Below are 17,703 nucleotides of genomic sequence, written 5' to 3'. Positions count from 1 at the left end.
CTTTGTGACTGAATGCACCCCTATATTCACATCCTACACACTATTGTAATAAACTTTGTACAAAATATGAAGTCCCCTGTATATTTATGTCCAATTTGTGTCCATTTATTCTTTTACATAGGGACTGTCCGGTTTGGCCAACGTACATGGCAGAGGGGCATTGCTGGCACATGATGGTATATATAACATTAGTAGACATGCAGGTTGGACATCAGAAATGGTAACACACAAAAGCCAGTGGTAGAACACTTCAGTCTTCCTGGACATTCTATAACAGATTTGAAACTAGCTAAACTTGAACAAAAAAACTTCAGAAACAGACTTCAAAGAGAAACAGCAGAACTAAAATTCATTTGCAAATTAACACCATTCATTTGGGCTTGAATAGGGACTGGGAGTGGCTGGCTCATCACAGAAGCAGCTTTGCCTCTCCTGGAATTGATACCTCCTCATCTATTGTTGGGAGTGGACTACATCCACCCTGATCTAATTGGCCCTGTCAACACTGATTCTCCACTTGTGAGGTCACTCCCTTCTCTTCATGTGTCAGTATATTTATGTCTGCATCTGTAACTTTCACTCCATGCATCTGAAGAAATGAGGTTTTTACCCACGAAAGCTTATGCTCAAATAAATCTGTTAGTCTTTAAGGTGCCACCGGACTCCTTGTTGTTTTTGTGGATACAGACTAACACGGCTACCCCTGATACTTGATAGTTACACACAGACACTCAGGGTGCGACATGCATGCTGTTTGGCTGTTTGTGAGCAGCCCAGTTTGGGAGTTACATTAGCAAGGCTTTGTGAGGCACACAAGGTTGCCGCGCAGGGGTGACACAACCCCTCACTGGGCTGGATTGCACTCCAGAATTTGATACATGTCATAGATGTAGGACATAGGAGAGCTGGCTGTATTTCAAGGAATCCCTGTTGAGGTTACAGGGACAAACCATCCCGATGAGTCGAAAGAATAGTAAATATGGCAGGCGACCAGCTTGGCTTAATGGTGAAATCCTAGCGGATCTTAAACATAAAAAAGAAGCTTACAAGAAGTGGAAGGTTGGACATATGACCAGGGAAGAGTATAAAAATATTGCTCGGGCATGTAGGAAAGATATCAGGAGGGCCAAATCGCACCTGGAGCTGCAGCTAGCAAGAGATGTCAAGAGTAACAAGAAGGGTTTCTTCAGGTATGTTGGCAACAAGAAGAAAGCCAAGGAAAGTGTGGGCCCCTTACTGAATGAGGGAGGCAAGCTAGTGACAGAGGATGTGGAAAAAGCTAATGTACTCAATGCTTTTTTTGCCTCTGTTTTCACTAACAAGGTCAGCTCCCAGACTGCTGTGCTGGGCATCACAAAATGGGGAAGAGATGGCCAGCCCTCTGTAGAGATAGAGGTGGTTAGGGACTATTTAGAAAAGCTGGACGTGCACAAGTCCATGGGGCCGGACGAATTGCATCCGAGAGTGCTGAAGGAATTGGCGGCTGTGATTGCAGAGCCCTTGGCCATTATCTTTGAAAACTCGTGGCGAACGGGGGAAGTCCCGGATGACTGGAAAAAGGCTAATGTAGTGCCCATCTTTAAAAAAGGGAAGAAGGAGGATCCTGGGAACTACAGGCCAGTCAGCCTCACCTCAGTCCCTGGAAAAATCATGGAGCAGGTCCTCAAAGAATCAATCCTGAAGCACTTAGAGGAGAGGAAAGGGATCAGGAACAGTCAGCATGGATTCACCAAGGGAAGGTCATGCCTGACTAATCTAATCGCCTTTTATGATGAGATTACTGGTTCTGTGGATGAAGGGAAAGCAGTGGATGTATTGTTTCTTGACTTTAGCAAAGCTTTTGACACGGTCTCCCACAGCATTCTTGTCAGCAAGTTAAGGAAGTATGGGCCGGATGAATGCACTATAAGGTGGGTAGAAAGCTGGCTAGATTGTCGGGCTCAACGGGTAGTGATCAATGGCTCCATGTCTAGTTGGCAGCCGGTGTCAAGTGGAGTGCCCCAGGGGTCGGTCCTGGGGCCCGTTTTTTTCAATATCTTCATAAATGATCTGGAGGATGGTGTGGATTGCACTCTCAGCAAATTTGCGGATGATACTAAACTGGGAGGAGTGGTAGATACGCTGGAGGGGAGGGATAGGATACAGAAGGACCTAGACAAATTGGAGGATTGGGCCAAAAGAAATCTAATGAGGTTCAATAAGGATAAGTGCAGGGTCCTGCACTTAGGATGGAAGAATCCAATGCACCGCTACAGACTAGGGACCGAATGGCTCGGCAGCAGTTCTGCGGAAAAGGACCTAGGGGTGACAGTGGACGAGAAGCTGGATATGAGTCAGCAGTGTGCCCTTGTTGCCAAGAAGGCCAATGGCATTTTGGGATGTATAAGTAGGGGCATAGCGAGCAGATCGAGGGACGTGATCGTTCCCCTCTATTCGACACTGGTGAGGCCTCATCTGGAGTACTGTGTCCAGTTTTGGGCCCCACACTACAAGAAGGATGTGGATAAATTGGAAAGAGTACAGCGAAGGGCAACAAAAATGATTAGGGGTCTAGAGCACATGACTTATGAGGAGAGGCTGAGGGAGCTGGGATTGTTTAGTCTGCAGAAGAGAAGAATGAGGGGGGATTTGATAGCTGCTTTCAACTACCTGAAAGGGGGTTTCAAAGAGGATGGCTCTAGACTGTTCTCAATGGTAGCAGATGACAGAACGAGGAGTAATGGTCTCAAGTTGCAATGGGGGAGGTTTAGATTGGATATTAGGAAAAACTTTTTCACTAAGAGGGTGGTGAAACACTGGAATGCGTTACCTAGGGAGGTGGTAGAATCTCCTTCTTTAGAGGTTTTTAAGGTCAGGCTTGACAAAGCCCTGGCTAGGATGATTTAACTGGGACTTGGTCCTGCTTTGAGCAGGGGGTTGGACTAGATGACCTTCTGGGGTCCCTTCCAACCCTGATATTCTATGATTCTATGATTCTATGATAGATGGATGAAGAGCCTCAAAAGCTCCAAGACACTGAGAGGGAAGACCCTGATCCTGCAGAGTTATGCCAATGCTTAACTTTAAGTGCATGAGTAGTTTCACTGGGTTCAGCAGTGCTACTTCATTGCTTTACAGTTAAGCACTCACATAAATCTTTGCAGGATTAGGGTCTAAATGACTTGCCCAAGCTTGCCCAGCGATTCCTCAGATGGCAGGAGAGAGAGCACTGAACCCAGAGTCCCTCCTGTCTTTTCTCAGCACTAGGCTATCCTTTTCCAATTCAAATGCCTCATAATACTTTGTGTACACTTGTTGTGACATGATAAGAAAAATGACCAGATTTTGGGAGCTGGGCACTTTTGAAAATCTGGCCCATAGGTAGATGCCAAAAGGGGAGTGAAATTTTTTTTGAAAACCTGGCTCCAATAATGGGTGCAGAGAGTTTAACAGTGAAAGGTTAAATACTGCAAACATGGTAAGTAAAACTTGTGTTGTAACATCCTTTTTCCAGGGTTTGCATTTTAGATTAAAAGCATGTTTTGCTTCGTTGAACTTCTGCAAGTAGGGAAATCCATACCTGAGCTTTAAGAATCATGTAATAAAAAGAAATAAGGACAGATGACTTCTACAGAAACCAAACACTTCCTTTTCTTTCCTTGCCTGGTGACCTTGGGGGGGATCGTAGCGCGCTTGAGGTATCTACCTTAATATTGAGAAATGGGTTCCTGCAGAATATTCGTCTGGATTGATCCTCAGAGCTGCTCTCTGTAACAGTGACTGCCATTCCGTCTGTTACACTTTATATGGCCTGCCAGAAAAGAAATATTCAAAACATTGCTTAATGTGAAGATGGGTAAACTCTGCACAACACCGCAAAATCCAGTAGAGCTTTGTAAATAATGACACAGCTGGTACCTGGCCATAGTAAGTCAATATTAATTATTATTAACAATATTTATTAACTAAATAAAATGTTACATCTGCAAAGCATGATACGAAACATTAATGCACTCATCAACAGGGTGAGAGAGAGGTTAAGAACTATTAGCCCCCTTTTAGAGTTGGGGAAACTGAAACTCAAAGAGGTTAAGTAACTTGCTCCAGGCCACACAGTGACTCAGTGGCAGAGCTAGAATCAATATTCTGGAGTTCTCAGCTCCCAACTGTATGAATAATATAATAATTTCATAACTCTGCCCTCATTTCTCTTTACAGGCTCTACTGCTCTCAAAAGTCTAGCCAAGTTTCACTCGTGATTGCTCCCTTTTTTCAACCACTCAGGGCTTTCTGCTTTCTTCCATATACTACCACCCACCTGTCTGGAACAGCTTCCCAGTACAGGCCATACACTCCCCAAGACCTCACCCATTCCACAAAGTATTCCAGCTACAAGTATTGTTCTGTGCTTTTTTATGATACCTGGGAAAATCTGTGACTCAGTACATACCTGCTGCTAAGTTTTGTTGGAGGGTACTAGTCTATTTTCAGTTTCTTATCAGAGAGGACAGGATCCAAAAATCTGAGCTAAGACAAGCCAGAAAAAGGTGTACATAGAAATGTGTTCCCATGGGGCAGGTAGTGGTGCATGTGGAGATCCCTTCACATGGATCAAGTATTTCCCCTGAGCAGATTGTGGTGGATGCTTCTGAGTGGATTCCTTCCCTTGAGTAGACTGGGGTGCATGTGGAGAGGTCGTCCTCTAAACTAATTGGGAATGGATACAGAGCTACTTTCCTTTCAGTTGATGGGCTGGATGTGGAGAAGGAGATGGCTCCGCTCTAGCCACGGAGATGGCTGCAGATGCAGAGGAAGTGATGCTCCTGAATTAATTGTGGGGTAAAAGGAAGCAAGCTCTTCTTCTCTTCACACAGTTTTAACAGTTCTGGTGCAAGAGCCTCATTCTCTCTCCACCTCATTTCTGTTTGTAGCGTTTTCAAATCTCACCTGAAAACATCTTTTCATACTTCACTTCTCTCTCCATCTGTGTTTGTTTTTTTTTATTTTAAAGGTGAAAGTGAATTTAAATCTGTAAAGCTCTGTGTGGACAGAGGGTATGAAAGATGCTTTGCAAAATGGAGCTGTATACTAATGTAATCTGAAGTGAACCCTTGGAGGGACTCCCATTGTACAACAGCCCTCCTCTGATGTGCTATGTTACATTTTTCCTTTTGGCTAAATCTGTAAATTGCATGATGTGCAGAAAGACTGCTTTCTTTGTTCTGCTTTCAGTACCCAGACTTCCTGATTCAAAAGTTGTAGTGTTCAGAGACTTATTAACCTTTTCTATGTCAAACTGTGGGGTCCTGCAGAGGGATCAGTTCTTGGCCCTACACTATATACACCTTTATCAAGACCTGGAAGGAGACAAAATCATCACTCATAAAGTTTGTAGATGACACAAAAATTGGGAGAGTGGTAAATAATGAGGAGGACATGTCACTGATTCAGAGCAACCTAGATCACTTGTAAATTTGTTGCACGCAAACATTTTGTTTTAATATAGCTAAGTGTAAATGTATACATTTAGGAACAAAGACAGCAGGCCATATTTACAGGATAGGGGACTCTATTCTGGGAAGCAGTGACTCTGAAAAAGATTTGGGGGGTCGTGGTGGATAATTAGCTGAGCATGAGCTCATAGTGTGACACTGTGGCCAAAAAAGTTAATGCAATCCTGGGATGCATAAAAAGGGATATATTGAATAGGAGTTAGAGCGGTTACTTTACCTCTGTATTTGGCACAAGTGAAACCACTGCTGGAATACTGTGTCCAGTTCTCATGTTCATAATTCAAGGAGGATGTTGTTAAATTGGAGGGGTTCAGAGAAGAACCACAAGAATGATTACAGGTTTCAGAGTAGCAGCCGTGTTAGTCTGTATTCGCAAAAAGAAAAGGAGTTCTTGTGGCACCTTAGAGACTAACAAATTTATTAGAGCATAAGCTTTTGTGAGCTACAGCTCACTTCATCGGATGCATTTGGTGGAAAAAACAGAGGAGAGATTTATATACACACACAGAGAACATGAAACAATGGGTTTATCATACACACTGTAAGGAGAGTGATCACTTAAGATAAGCCATCACCAGCAGCAGGGGGGGGAAAGGAAGAAAACCTTTCATGGTGACAAGCAAGGTAGGCTAATTCCAGCAGTTAACAAGAATATCAGATTTCAGAGTAGCAGCCCTGTTAGTCTGTATTCGCAAAAAGAAAAGGAGTACTTGTGGCACCTTAGAGACTAACAAATTTATTAGAGCATAAGCTTTCGTGAGCTACAGCTCACTTCATGTTACTTTCTAAGGTGCCACAAGTACTCCTTTTCTTTTTAAGAATATCAGAGGAACAGTGGGGGGTGGGGTGGGGAGGGAGAAATACCATGGGGAAATAGTTTTACTTTGTGTAATGACTCCTCCATCCCCAGTCTCTATTCAAGCCTAAGTTAATTGTATCCAGTTTGCAAATTAATTCCAATTCAGCAGTCTCTCGTTGGAGTCTGTTTTTGAAGCTTTTTTGTTGAAGGATAGCCACTCTTAGGTCTGTAATCGAGTGACCAGAGAGATTGAAGTGTTCTCCAACTGGTTTCTGAATGTTATAATGCTTGACGTCTGATTTGTGTCCATTCATTCTTTTACGTAGAGACTGTCCAGTTTGGCCAATGTACATGGCAGAGGGGCATTGCTGGCACATGATGGCATAGATCACATTGGTAGATGCGCAGGTGAACGACCCTCTGATAGTGTGGCTGATGTGATTAGGCCCTATGATGGTATCCCCTGAATAGATATGTGGACAGAGTTGGCAACGGGCTTTGTTGCAAGGATAGGTTCCTGGGTTAGTGGTTCTGTTGTGTGGTGTGTGGTTGCTGGTGAGTATTTGCTTCAGATTGGGGGGCTGTCCGTAAGCAAGGACTGGCCTGTCTCCCGAGATCTGTGAGAATGATGGGTCGTCCTTCAGGATAGGTTGTAGATCCTTGATGATGCGTTGGAGAGGTTTTAGTTCGGGGCTGAAGGTGATGGCTAGTGGCGTTCTGTTGTTTTCTTTGTTGGGCCTGTCCTGTATTAGGTGACTTCTGGGTACTCTTCTGGCTCTGTCAATCTGTTTCTTCACTTCAGCAGGTGGGTATTGTAGTTGTAGGAATGCATGATAGAGATCTTGTAGGTGTTTGTCTCTGTCTGAGGGGTTGGAGCAAATGCGGTTATATCGTAGAGCTTGGCTGTAGACAATGGATCGAGTGGTATGATCTGGATGAAAGCTAGAGGCATGTAGGTAGGAATAGCGGTCAGTAGGTTTCCGATATAGGGTGGTGTTTATGTGACCATCGCTTATTAGCACCGTAGTGTCCAGGAAGTGGATCTCTTGTGTGGACTGGTCCAGGCTGAGGTTGATGGTGGGATGGAAATTGTTGAAATCATGGTGGAATTCCTCAAGGACTTCTTTTCCATGGGTCCAGATGATGAAGATGTCATCAATGTACCGCAAGTAGAGTAGGAGCACTAGGGGACGAGAGCTGAGGAAGCGTTGTTCTAAGTCAGCCATAAAAATGTTGGCATACTGTGGGGCCATGCTGGGCCAAACATTTTTATGCATCCGATGAAGTGAGCTGTAGCTCACGAAAGCTTATGCTCTAATAAATTTGTTAGTCTCTAAGGTGCCACAAGTACTCCTTTTCTTTTTGCGAATACAGACTAACACGGCTGCTACTCTGAAACCTACCTTGCTTGTCACCATGAAAGGTTTACCTCCTTCCCCCCCCCCCCCGCTGCTGGTGATGGCTTATCTTAAGTGATCACTCTCCTTACAGTGTGTATGATAAAACCCATTGTTTCATGTTCTCTGTGTGTGTGTATATAAATCTCTCCTCTGTGTTTTCCACCAAATGCATCCGATGAAGTGAGCTGTAGCTCACGAAAGCTTATGCTCTAATAAATTTGTTAGTCTCTAAGGTGCCACAAGTACTCCTTTTCTTTTTAAGAATGATTACAGGATTAGAAAACCTGCTCTATAGTGACAGACTCAAAGAGCTCAATCTATTCAGCTGAACAAAGAGAAGATGACTTAATTACAGTCTATAGTTAACATAGGGAACAAATATTTAATAATGCTCTCTGAAATCTAGCAGAAAAAGGTACAACACAATCCAATGTCTGGAAGTTGAAGCTAGACAAATTCAGACTGGAAATAAGATGTATATTTTTAACAGTGAGAGTAATTAACCCTCAGAACAGTTTACCAAGAAGGGATTGTGGATTCTCCATCACTGACAATTTTTAAATCAAGATTGGATGTTTTTCTAAAAGATCTGCTCTAAGAACTGATTTGGGGAAGCAGGAGGTCAGACTAGATGATCACAGTGGTCCCTTCTGGCCTTAGAATCTCTGAATCTTACACATTTCTTCTCTCCATTTCCTTCTGATAAACCATTCCTTTTACACATAATTCCTGGGCAACATTTAATAGTTCAGAAAATTAGCTGCCATAAACTCTAGTGTAAATAGGGAAGGGAATGCTTTAAATAGTTTCATTTTCATATAATTCTATTTCCCCGAGGACTGAAAATTGAGCAGCTAACGCAATCTGCATCAACGAACAATTTTATTGTTTGCTGTAAAGCTTGACAATCTCAAGTGAACTCAAAAATTGGTTTAACTGTGATGTTTATACAGCTCTTAAAGATATTTCACAGCAGACATAAATCTAAAAACATGAACTGCATAACAGGTATCTACAAGTTTTATACTGGCCTTGGTTGCTGCTCTCAGTCCTGTTTCAAGAGAACAGGTTGTGCCATACTAAAACACGGTATGGGATTAAAAAGTAACTACAGTAATAAATTAAAGCATCCAAGAAAAGCTTATTTGGACCTCTGGAAGGTTAAATGATACACTGGTATAAACACCTCATCTTGTGTGCACTACAGCATCCAGTGTTCTAGCCCTGTGGAGCTGGCTGGTGATGAATTACAACTACATACTTTTTTAGTGTGATAAGGATTTAGAGATGGTCCCATATCTTAGGGGCAGGATGGGTGTCAAAATGTATGGGAGTGGGGAGTAATAAGTGTCCAGCACAAATATTTTTATGGTGCAAAATGCAGTGCTATGCATGTTTATGGGTAAAGTGACTGTTAAGTACTTTAGGGCCTCAGTGTAAAAATTCTCCCTAGTCCTCTGTGTGGTTTAGAATTTTCAATAGCTCTCAATACTAAATTAAACCTGCATCATAATGTCTATAGGAGTCTTTGAGGAGTGTACTGCTCTTCACCATCTACATGTTGCAGGGAGTTCTTCCTTATTCATTATTTCTTGTTGATCTTCTAGTATGCTCTGTGAAAGCAGTCAGACTCTGAGTTAGTCTAACCTCTTTTTTTAAAAAGTTTTACAAAACCAATCACTACTAGACATATTTTCATTACAGTATGAAAAACAGGTATAAAATGTTGTAAGAAATCCATGGGAGTCTTGGACTCCATGGTTGTCCTTTTGTTGTTCACCATAGCCACATTGAATTTCATAGCATCACCAAGGATAGGGCTCAGATCCTCCTTCTCCAGCAGAGTCCATTACCACTTGAGTTAAAGGAGAATCTACATTCGCTGTTAGCAGTATAGGGCATATGACACACAATTGAGCACTTCTGAGTCCATCCAGACAAGGGCACTGGTTCATGTACACTCTGGTGTGTTCATTACAATAGTCTTGTTTTGTTATTTAATTTGGATTATAAAATTTCCTTGCAGTGCTTCCAAATCAATATTGTATCAATGAGCTAGTGCATGAGAATCAAAATACGAAAGTAGACAAACCACTTAAATAGTGAAACATAAAGTAGATTTTCAAAATTCTGTCAGTTTAAATAATCTAAGGCATAATTCATAAAAAGTAAAAAAGTTAGTAGGTGGATTATAATAATTTTAACAAAGGTGCACTTGCAAGAATGAGGGGAATATCAGATGAAAGAATAGAGAAAATATTTTTATAAACCAGGCAAGACAAATAACCAACTTAAAGAAATAATTGGATAGTCGAGGTTAGATAGATACACATACACATTTAAAAGGGGAAAAAAGTTGTAATCAGGCAATGAAAAGAACAGACAGAGTCTCATTAATTTTTCACTTCTTCAAAAATCAAACCAGGCTACCAGTTATTCACACCAAAGATGTATATATAAACCTGCAGTCAATGCTCCCCCAGTTTATCAAAACCCCTCCCACGGGCTGGGCTTGCTGTACAAAAGCACTGTCCTCCATTTTTAACCCTTTCTCCTTACAAATAGATCCCAATGTACAAAAGCATCCATTTAAATTAATGGGGTTTCCAGGTGAGGATTCCTCAATGAATCTGTACCTCTAAGGAATGAGAGGAAGAGGGAATTTATTCTTTCCTGAAATGGAGGCTGATTTTGAGTTTGTAGTTCATGCCAGTAGAGGAAAGAGATGGCAAATACTGGAACAGTGTGTCCATCCTGCTCTCTCCCCAATTAAAATAATGGAGAAGAGGGGAGGGAAAGAAAACCAGAGGGGGAAAAATCCTTTTCTCCTGCTTTGGATCGGACTACACGCCTGCTTAACTGGGTCAGGGCTGGAGTGCTCAGCAAACTGCAGGTCCCACTATCCCAGAAGAGGCCTGCATTCCCAGGCCTGCATTCCTGACCCCCTTCTGCCCAGCAATGTGTTCCCATGCCAAAAGGCTGTACTTTAACTCTTTCATGCACCCACCTGCCACTAAGGGGGAGATATAAAATACTGGAGTGGTTTTCTTTAACTTAATTTGAAAGCCAACAGAAGTAGGGCCTAATTCATTTCCACTGTGGCCCAGTGGATATAGCACTAGACTAGGAGCTCTAGGTTCTCTTCCTGGTTCTACCACTGGCCTGCTAGGTCATCTTGGGCAAGTCATGCTTCAGTTTCTTCACTGTAAATTGAAGGTAATGGTACTCACCCTCTTTGTAAAATACTTTGAGATCTACAGATGAAAAGCATTATATAAGAGCTAGGTGTTATTGCACAGGGATGGATTGGGCCCATTATTCCATATTCTTTCATTGTAAGAAACATTGGAACACTTAAAACAAAGGGAGTTGTTTATTGTTTCACTAAATGCCTGCATTCTAGAGTCAGCTCTGAACTATAGAGGCACTTTGTCATAAGCAATAACCAAAATACAGGGGGACATAGATCAGCGTTCACCTCGCACTCCCCGTCAGTACCCGGCCCAAGCCAGGGAAGTTAATGATCCACCCAGCGGACCAAATTTGGTGATAAATCCTGGTCACATGCCACCTGAAGCACTTTGTGCATATGCTAGGAAGACCAAAATAAGAGCTGCTACAATATACAGCCTGACCTGTCCAATCTCCTCTCTGATAACATTACAATGGAATGCTCACAATTCACCAAGAAGGCATCCACTTCATGGAAATTTGACTCTACTGTAAAACTTCATTTGAAAGAGCACAGCCATGAATTCTGCTTCATATATTGGACCAGGATATGTTGTAGACAAGTACAGTTCTAACCAAGGCAGGTTATTTTGTGCCATCTCCAGGAATGCCAAATAGGACCAGCAATTGTTTAAATACCACCCAGAGTTACACAAGCTGCAGTGTATTCCCACTACAATGCAATTTTGCAAGGTCTTTCCCCAGGCAATAATACTGTGTTTACAGGATCCCTGGATAATAGCTCACTGGAAATAGCCCTAGCTGTGTAAGAAGAGGTTCTTACACACACAGCGTAAATACAATTCAGATTTACATTCAGGGTTCTGTGGGAGATATCAAAGATCACTTTCCAAATAAGTGGATTTGCGGTTACAGTGGCATGCAGCAGCCTCCTTGTGAGGATCTCAATGTGATTTACAAACACTCAGCAAATAAGCATTGCAACTCCAGAGTGAACATTCCACCAGCTTTAATTAGCTGAATGGGAGTAATTAGATAATGTTTGTAGAACTGTTCATGTTTGTACACTCTGTTTAATTAGCTTAACTAATTAATGTAGAATCCTTCCCTAGCAGATTCTGTAGAACATACCTGACACATTACAAAGGCAAACTCTATAATTTATAGTCTCTGGTAGGGATGATCCACCAGTATTTTTCAGATGGGGTAGATGAGCTCTGTTAGAGACAGGGAAACTTCCCCAGCCCTCCCAAGAGTTTGATGGTAGTATTTTAACAATGGCTCACAAGAGACCCCAACAGCCTTCTCCAGATTATCGCTGATCAAATGTTTTCTTCCCTTTTCTGCACTTTAGTCTATATCTGAGGCTCTTCATGGTGCAGAGCGGTTTGTTTCTATGCAGTGTGTGCTATTTTTCAAGTGCCCACTAGTACTGCAATAGCTGGGGAAGACAGGAAAAAGCTCAGTTGAGTGGGGTGCCTTCCTTTGCTCCTACTGAGATGTTGACTATAATATTGCAGCAGTTTTCAAGCTCTGATTTTATAAACTGGATTATTGGTAGCCATCCCACTTTGGGCTAAGATCCCACCTCAGTGCACAAGCTAGGGGTTGAGCTAGGGGTCAGGACAATGATGGGAGATTTCTGAGGAATCCCCAGGTGCTGTAGCATGTGCTTTTGGTGATTCAGTAAGTGGCATTCTTACTTCTGAACAACTGTCTTCCTGTGCTATTAATGGGCACTGTATTATCAGAGGTTCTGTCTTTCATATGAGAAGTAAGGGCTTTTCTACACAACCTGCCAGATTGGCGGGCAGCGATCAATCCAGCAGGAGTCGATTTATCCTGTCTAGTATAGACAGGATAAATCGACTGCTAAGCGCTCTCCCTTTGACTCTGGTACTCCACCAGAACGAGAAGCGCAAGCAGAGTCGACGGAAGAGCATCAGCTGTCGACTTACTGCAGTGAAGACACCGCGGTGAGTAGAACTAAGTACACTGACTTCAGCTACACTATTCACGTAGTTGAAGTTGCGTATCTTAGATCGACCCTGCGCGGTAGTGTAGACAAGCCCTAACACTGAGGTCCTGACCACTCATTGTTATTAGAGATACCATGGCACTTTTTACAAGGGCTGGGGATGGTTGGTGGAATGTGTGCAGGGAATTTGTAGGGAGGGGCTCAATTCTGCTCTCTATTAACCCTAACTTTATTGATTTCAAAAGCCAAGAGTGCATTAGTGCTGGAGTTGTGACCAAACTATAACGTTCTGCTTCACTAAATTCCTCCCTTCAATTTAACTTGAATATACAACAGAATTAGGCTATGTCTACACTATTACTATGTGGGAGAAACTTATGTCTCTCAGGGGTGTGAATATTCCACTTCCCCAGGCAACATAAGTTTTGCCGGCATTAGCACTAGTGTACACAGTGCTATGTCGGTGGGAGAGCTTCTATTGCCGACATCGCTACGACCGCTCGTTGGGGATGGATTAATTATGTCGACGGGAGACATTGGCATAAAGTGGCTACACAAGAGATTGTACAGCGGGACAGCTGCATTGGTATAGCTGCGCTGCTGTAAGCTCTGTAGTGTAGACATAGCCTTAGCCTTCTCTTCCTGTCCTAAATTGTTGTATAGTGGAAATTTTTGCTGTTATCCAGCTCCCAGGGTCTACCCAAGGTGGTTGCATCCCTGCAATGGGTTAAATGAGCCCTATGTGCACAGCTGACATACCACATTAAGACTGCAAAGCACTTTGGAATGACAAGTGCTATATCAATGTAAATTATTATGATGATTATTCCCTAAAGGATTAACAACTGCATGAGCTTTCTTGGCTTATATTGGTGGATTTCAGATTTAATCTTTATACACATCACTCGTCTAGCAGATATCTCCAGCATTTTATTACCCCCAGCTGTAATCTTGCATAGTGACAGGTTTCAGAGCAGCAGCTGTGTTAGTCTGTATTCACAAAAAGAAAAGGAGTACTTGTGGCACCTTAGAGACTAACAAATTTATTAGAGCATAAGCTTTCGAAGTGAGCTGTAGCTCACGAAAGCGTATGCTCTAATAAATTTGTTAATCTCTAAGGTGCCACAAGTACTCCTTTTCTTTTAGCTGTAATCTTGTAGTTTTCAAATATGCGGTCACTTCCTCATACTCTCTGCCCCTCCCCCCTCCGCCCCAAATAAGAGCAACCGCTAATTCATTTCCCTACTCATTTGCTCAGAAAATCAGAATCAGTGAAAAACGGCTGCACTGGGCAGTATTTCAAGGGCAGCAGGCAAAGGTGCCAGATCAATAATTTTAAATAGTGTCATTGACCCTAGTACAAAGATCTTTAAAAAGCAGCATTTCCCCTAGTGAAGCAGAAAACTGTTTACTTATTATATACTTGAAAGTAAATTCTTAAGCTCTCAAAGAAAAAGTGCTGCTCCCATAAAACTTGCAGGGACTTTCCATATTTCTGATAGGCATTAACAGAGTACAACTAGATGCAAGGGCAACCAGATTTCAGTTCACGCAATCTTGGTCAAAGTTTAGTGAACCAATATTTACGCTGCAGGGAGCTCAGACAAAGGTCCCTCTTATTTGGTGTCTAAGACTAACAGATATAAAGCACTGAGATAAGCACCCATTTTGTATGACATCCTCTACAGGAGGGAAATATTAAGAATGAGCTCTCAAAACTGGATACTCTCATAAAGAAAAGGAGTACTTGTGGCACCTTACAGACTAACAAATTTATTAGAGCATAAGCTTTCGTGAGCTACAGCTCACTTCATCGGATGCATTTGGTGGAAAAAACAGAGGAGAGATTTATATACACACACACAGAGAACATAAAACAATGGGTTTATCATACACACTGTAAGGAGAGTGATCACTTAAGATAAGCCATCACCAGCAGCAGGGGGGGGAAAGGAGGAAAACCTTTCATGGTGACAAGCAAGGTAGGCTGATTCCAGCAGTTAACAAGAATATCAGAGGTTTCAGAGTAGCAGCCGTGTTAGTCTGTATTCGCAAAAAGAAAAGGAGTACTTGTGGCACCTTAGAGACTAACAAATTTATTAGAGCATAAGCTTTCGTGAGCTACAGCTCACTTCATCGGATACATCCGATGAAGTGAGTTGTAGCTCATGAAAGCTTATGCTCTAATAAATTTGTTAGTCTCTAAGGTGCCACAAGTACTCCTTTTCTTTTTAAGAATATCAGAGGAACAGTGGGGGGTGGGGTGGGAGGGAGAAATACCATGGGGAAATAGTTTTACTTTGTGTAATGACTCCTCCATTCCCAGTCTCTATTCAAGCCTAAGTTAATTGTATCCAGTTTGCACATTAATTCCAATTCAGCAGTCTCTCGTTGGAGTCTGTTTTTGAAGCTTTTTTGTTGAAGGATAGCCACTCTTAGGTCTATGATCGAGTGACCAGAGAGATTGAAGTGTTCTCCAACTGGTTTCTGAATGTTATAATTCTTGACGTCTGATTTATGTCCATTCATTCTTTTACGTAGAGACTGTCCAGTTTGGCCAATGTACATGGCAGAGGGGCATTGCTGGCACATGATGGCATAGATGACATTGATAGATACGCAGGTGAACGAGCCTCTGATAGTGTGGCTGATGTGATTAGGCCCTATGATGGTATCCCCTGAATAGATATGTGGACAGAGTTAGCAACGGGCTTTGTTGCAAGGATAGGTTCCTGGGTTAGTGGTTCTGTTGTGTGGTTGCTGGTGAGTATTTGCTTCAGATTGGGGGGCTGTCCGTAAGCAAGGACTGGCCTGTCTCCCAAGATCTGTGAGAGTGATGGGTCGTCCTTCAGGATAGGTTGTAGATCCTTGATGATGCGTTGGAGAGGTTTTAGTTGGGGGCTGAAGGTGATGGCTAGTGGCGTTCTGTTGTTTTCTTTGTTGGGCCTGTCCTGTAGTAGGTGACTTCTGGGTACTCTTCTGGCTCTGTCAATCTGTTTCTTCACTTCACAGACTAACACGGCTGCTACTCTGAAACCTCTCAAAGAACCAACCTTCCACACAAACTTCCTCGTGGCTGGACTTTACAAAAACTAGACAAGCTATTTACAACACACACTTTGCTTCTCTACAAAAGAAAAAGGACACTAAGCTATATAAACTACTACATGCCACAAGGGGCCACAACAATGGTTCCCGTAACCCACCCAGCAATATTGTTAATCTATCCAACTATACTCTTAGCCCAGCAGAAGAATCTGTCCTATCTCGGGGCCTCTCCTTTTGCCCCTCCACCCCCACGAACATGATACAGTTCTGTGGTGACCTAGAATCCTATTTTCGACGTCTCCGACTCAAGGAATATTTCCAACACACCTCTGACCAACATATTAACCCACAGAGACCTTTCTACCAACACTACAAAAAGAAGGATTCCGGGTGGACTCCTCCTGAAGGTCGAAACAGCAGCCTGGACTTCTACATAGAGTGCTTCCGCCAACGTGCACGAGCTGAAATTGTGGAAAAGCAGCATCGCTTACCCCATACCTCAGCCATGCAGAACACAGTGCCATCCACAGCCTCAGAAACAACTCTGACATCATAATCAAAAAGGCTGACAAAGGAGGTGCTGTCGTCATCATGAATAGGTCGGAGTATGAACAAGAGGCTACCAGGCAGCTCTCCAACACCACTTTCTACAAGCCATTACCCTCTGATCCCACTGAGAGTTACCAAAAGAAACTACAGCATTTGCTCAAGAAACTCCCTGAAAAAGCACAAGAAGAAATCCGCACAGACACACCCCTAGAACCCCGACCTGGGGTATTCTATCTGCTACCCAAGATCCATAAACCTGGAAATCCTGGACGCCCCATCATCTCAGGCATTGGCACCCTGACAGCAGGATTGTCTGGCTATGTAGACTCCCTCCTCAGGCCCTACGTTACCAGCACTCCCAGCTATCTTCGAGACACCACTGACTTCCTGAGGAAACTACAGTCCATTGGTGATCTTCCTAAAAACACCATCCTAGCCACTATGGATGTAGAAGCCCTCTACACCAACATTCCACACAAAGATGGACTACAAGCCGTCAGGAACAGTATCCCCGATACTGTCACGGCTAACCTGGTGGCTGAACTTTGTGACTTTGTCCTGACCCATAACTATTTCACATTTGGGGACAATGTATACCTTCAAATCAGCGGCACTGCGATGGGTACCCGCATGGCCCCACAGTATGCCAACATTTTTATGGCTGACTTAGAACAACGCTTCCTCAGCTCTCGTCCCCTAATGCCCCTACTCTACTTGCACTACATTGATGACATCTTCATCATCTGGACCCATGGAAAAGAAGCCCTGGAGGAATTCCACCATGATTTCAACAATTTCCATCCCACCATCAACCTCAGCCTGGACCAGTCCACACAAGAGATCCACTTCCTGGACACTACGGTGCTAATAAGCGATGGTCACATAAACACCACCCTATATCGGAAACCTACTGACCGCTATTCCTACCTACATGCCTCTAGCTTTCATCCAGATCATACCACTCGATCCATTGTCTACAGCCAAGCTCTACGATATAACCGCATTTGCTTCAACCCCTCAGACAGAGACAAACACCTACAAGATCTCTATCATGCATTCCTACAACTACAATACCCACCTGCTGAAGTGAAGAAACAGATTGACAGAGCCAGAAGAGTACCCAGAAGTCACTTACTACAGGACAGGCCCAACAAAGAAAATAACAGAACGCCACTAGCCATCTCCTTCAGCCCTCAACTAAAACCTCTCCAATGCATCATCAAGGATCTACAAACTATCCTGAAG

At 43.0% G+C, this 17,703-nt stretch overlaps 1 protein-coding gene across 4 annotated transcripts in view; it reads right to left on the bottom strand.

Annotated features, from left to right (window-relative positions):
• The window catches only part of SLCO2B1 (solute carrier organic anion transporter family member 2B1), a 113,079-nt gene that overhangs the window by 80,743 nt on the left and 14,633 nt on the right, over positions 1-17,703 (bottom strand). For 2 of the 4 annotated variants that reach the window (XM_043504017.1, XM_043504018.1), the window contains one exon: positions 3,686-3,788. The exons of 1 other annotated variant lie outside the window; for it this stretch is intronic. In XM_043504017.1, the coding sequence (XP_043359952.1) occupies positions 3,686-3,766 (81 nt within the window). In that variant the 5' untranslated portion in view covers positions 3,767-3,788. Of the gene's footprint in view, positions 1-3,685; positions 3,791-17,703 lie in introns of all 4 variants that reach the window. One more of the 4 variants, XM_038416026.2, reaches the window with a different exon arrangement.

This window comes from Dermochelys coriacea, chromosome 1 (genome assembly GCF_009764565.3).
Source record: "Dermochelys coriacea isolate rDerCor1 chromosome 1, rDerCor1.pri.v4, whole genome shotgun sequence".
Classification (NCBI taxonomy): Eukaryota; Metazoa; Chordata; order Testudines; family Dermochelyidae; genus Dermochelys; species Dermochelys coriacea.
This window is presented reverse-complemented; position numbering and strand designations above follow the sequence as displayed.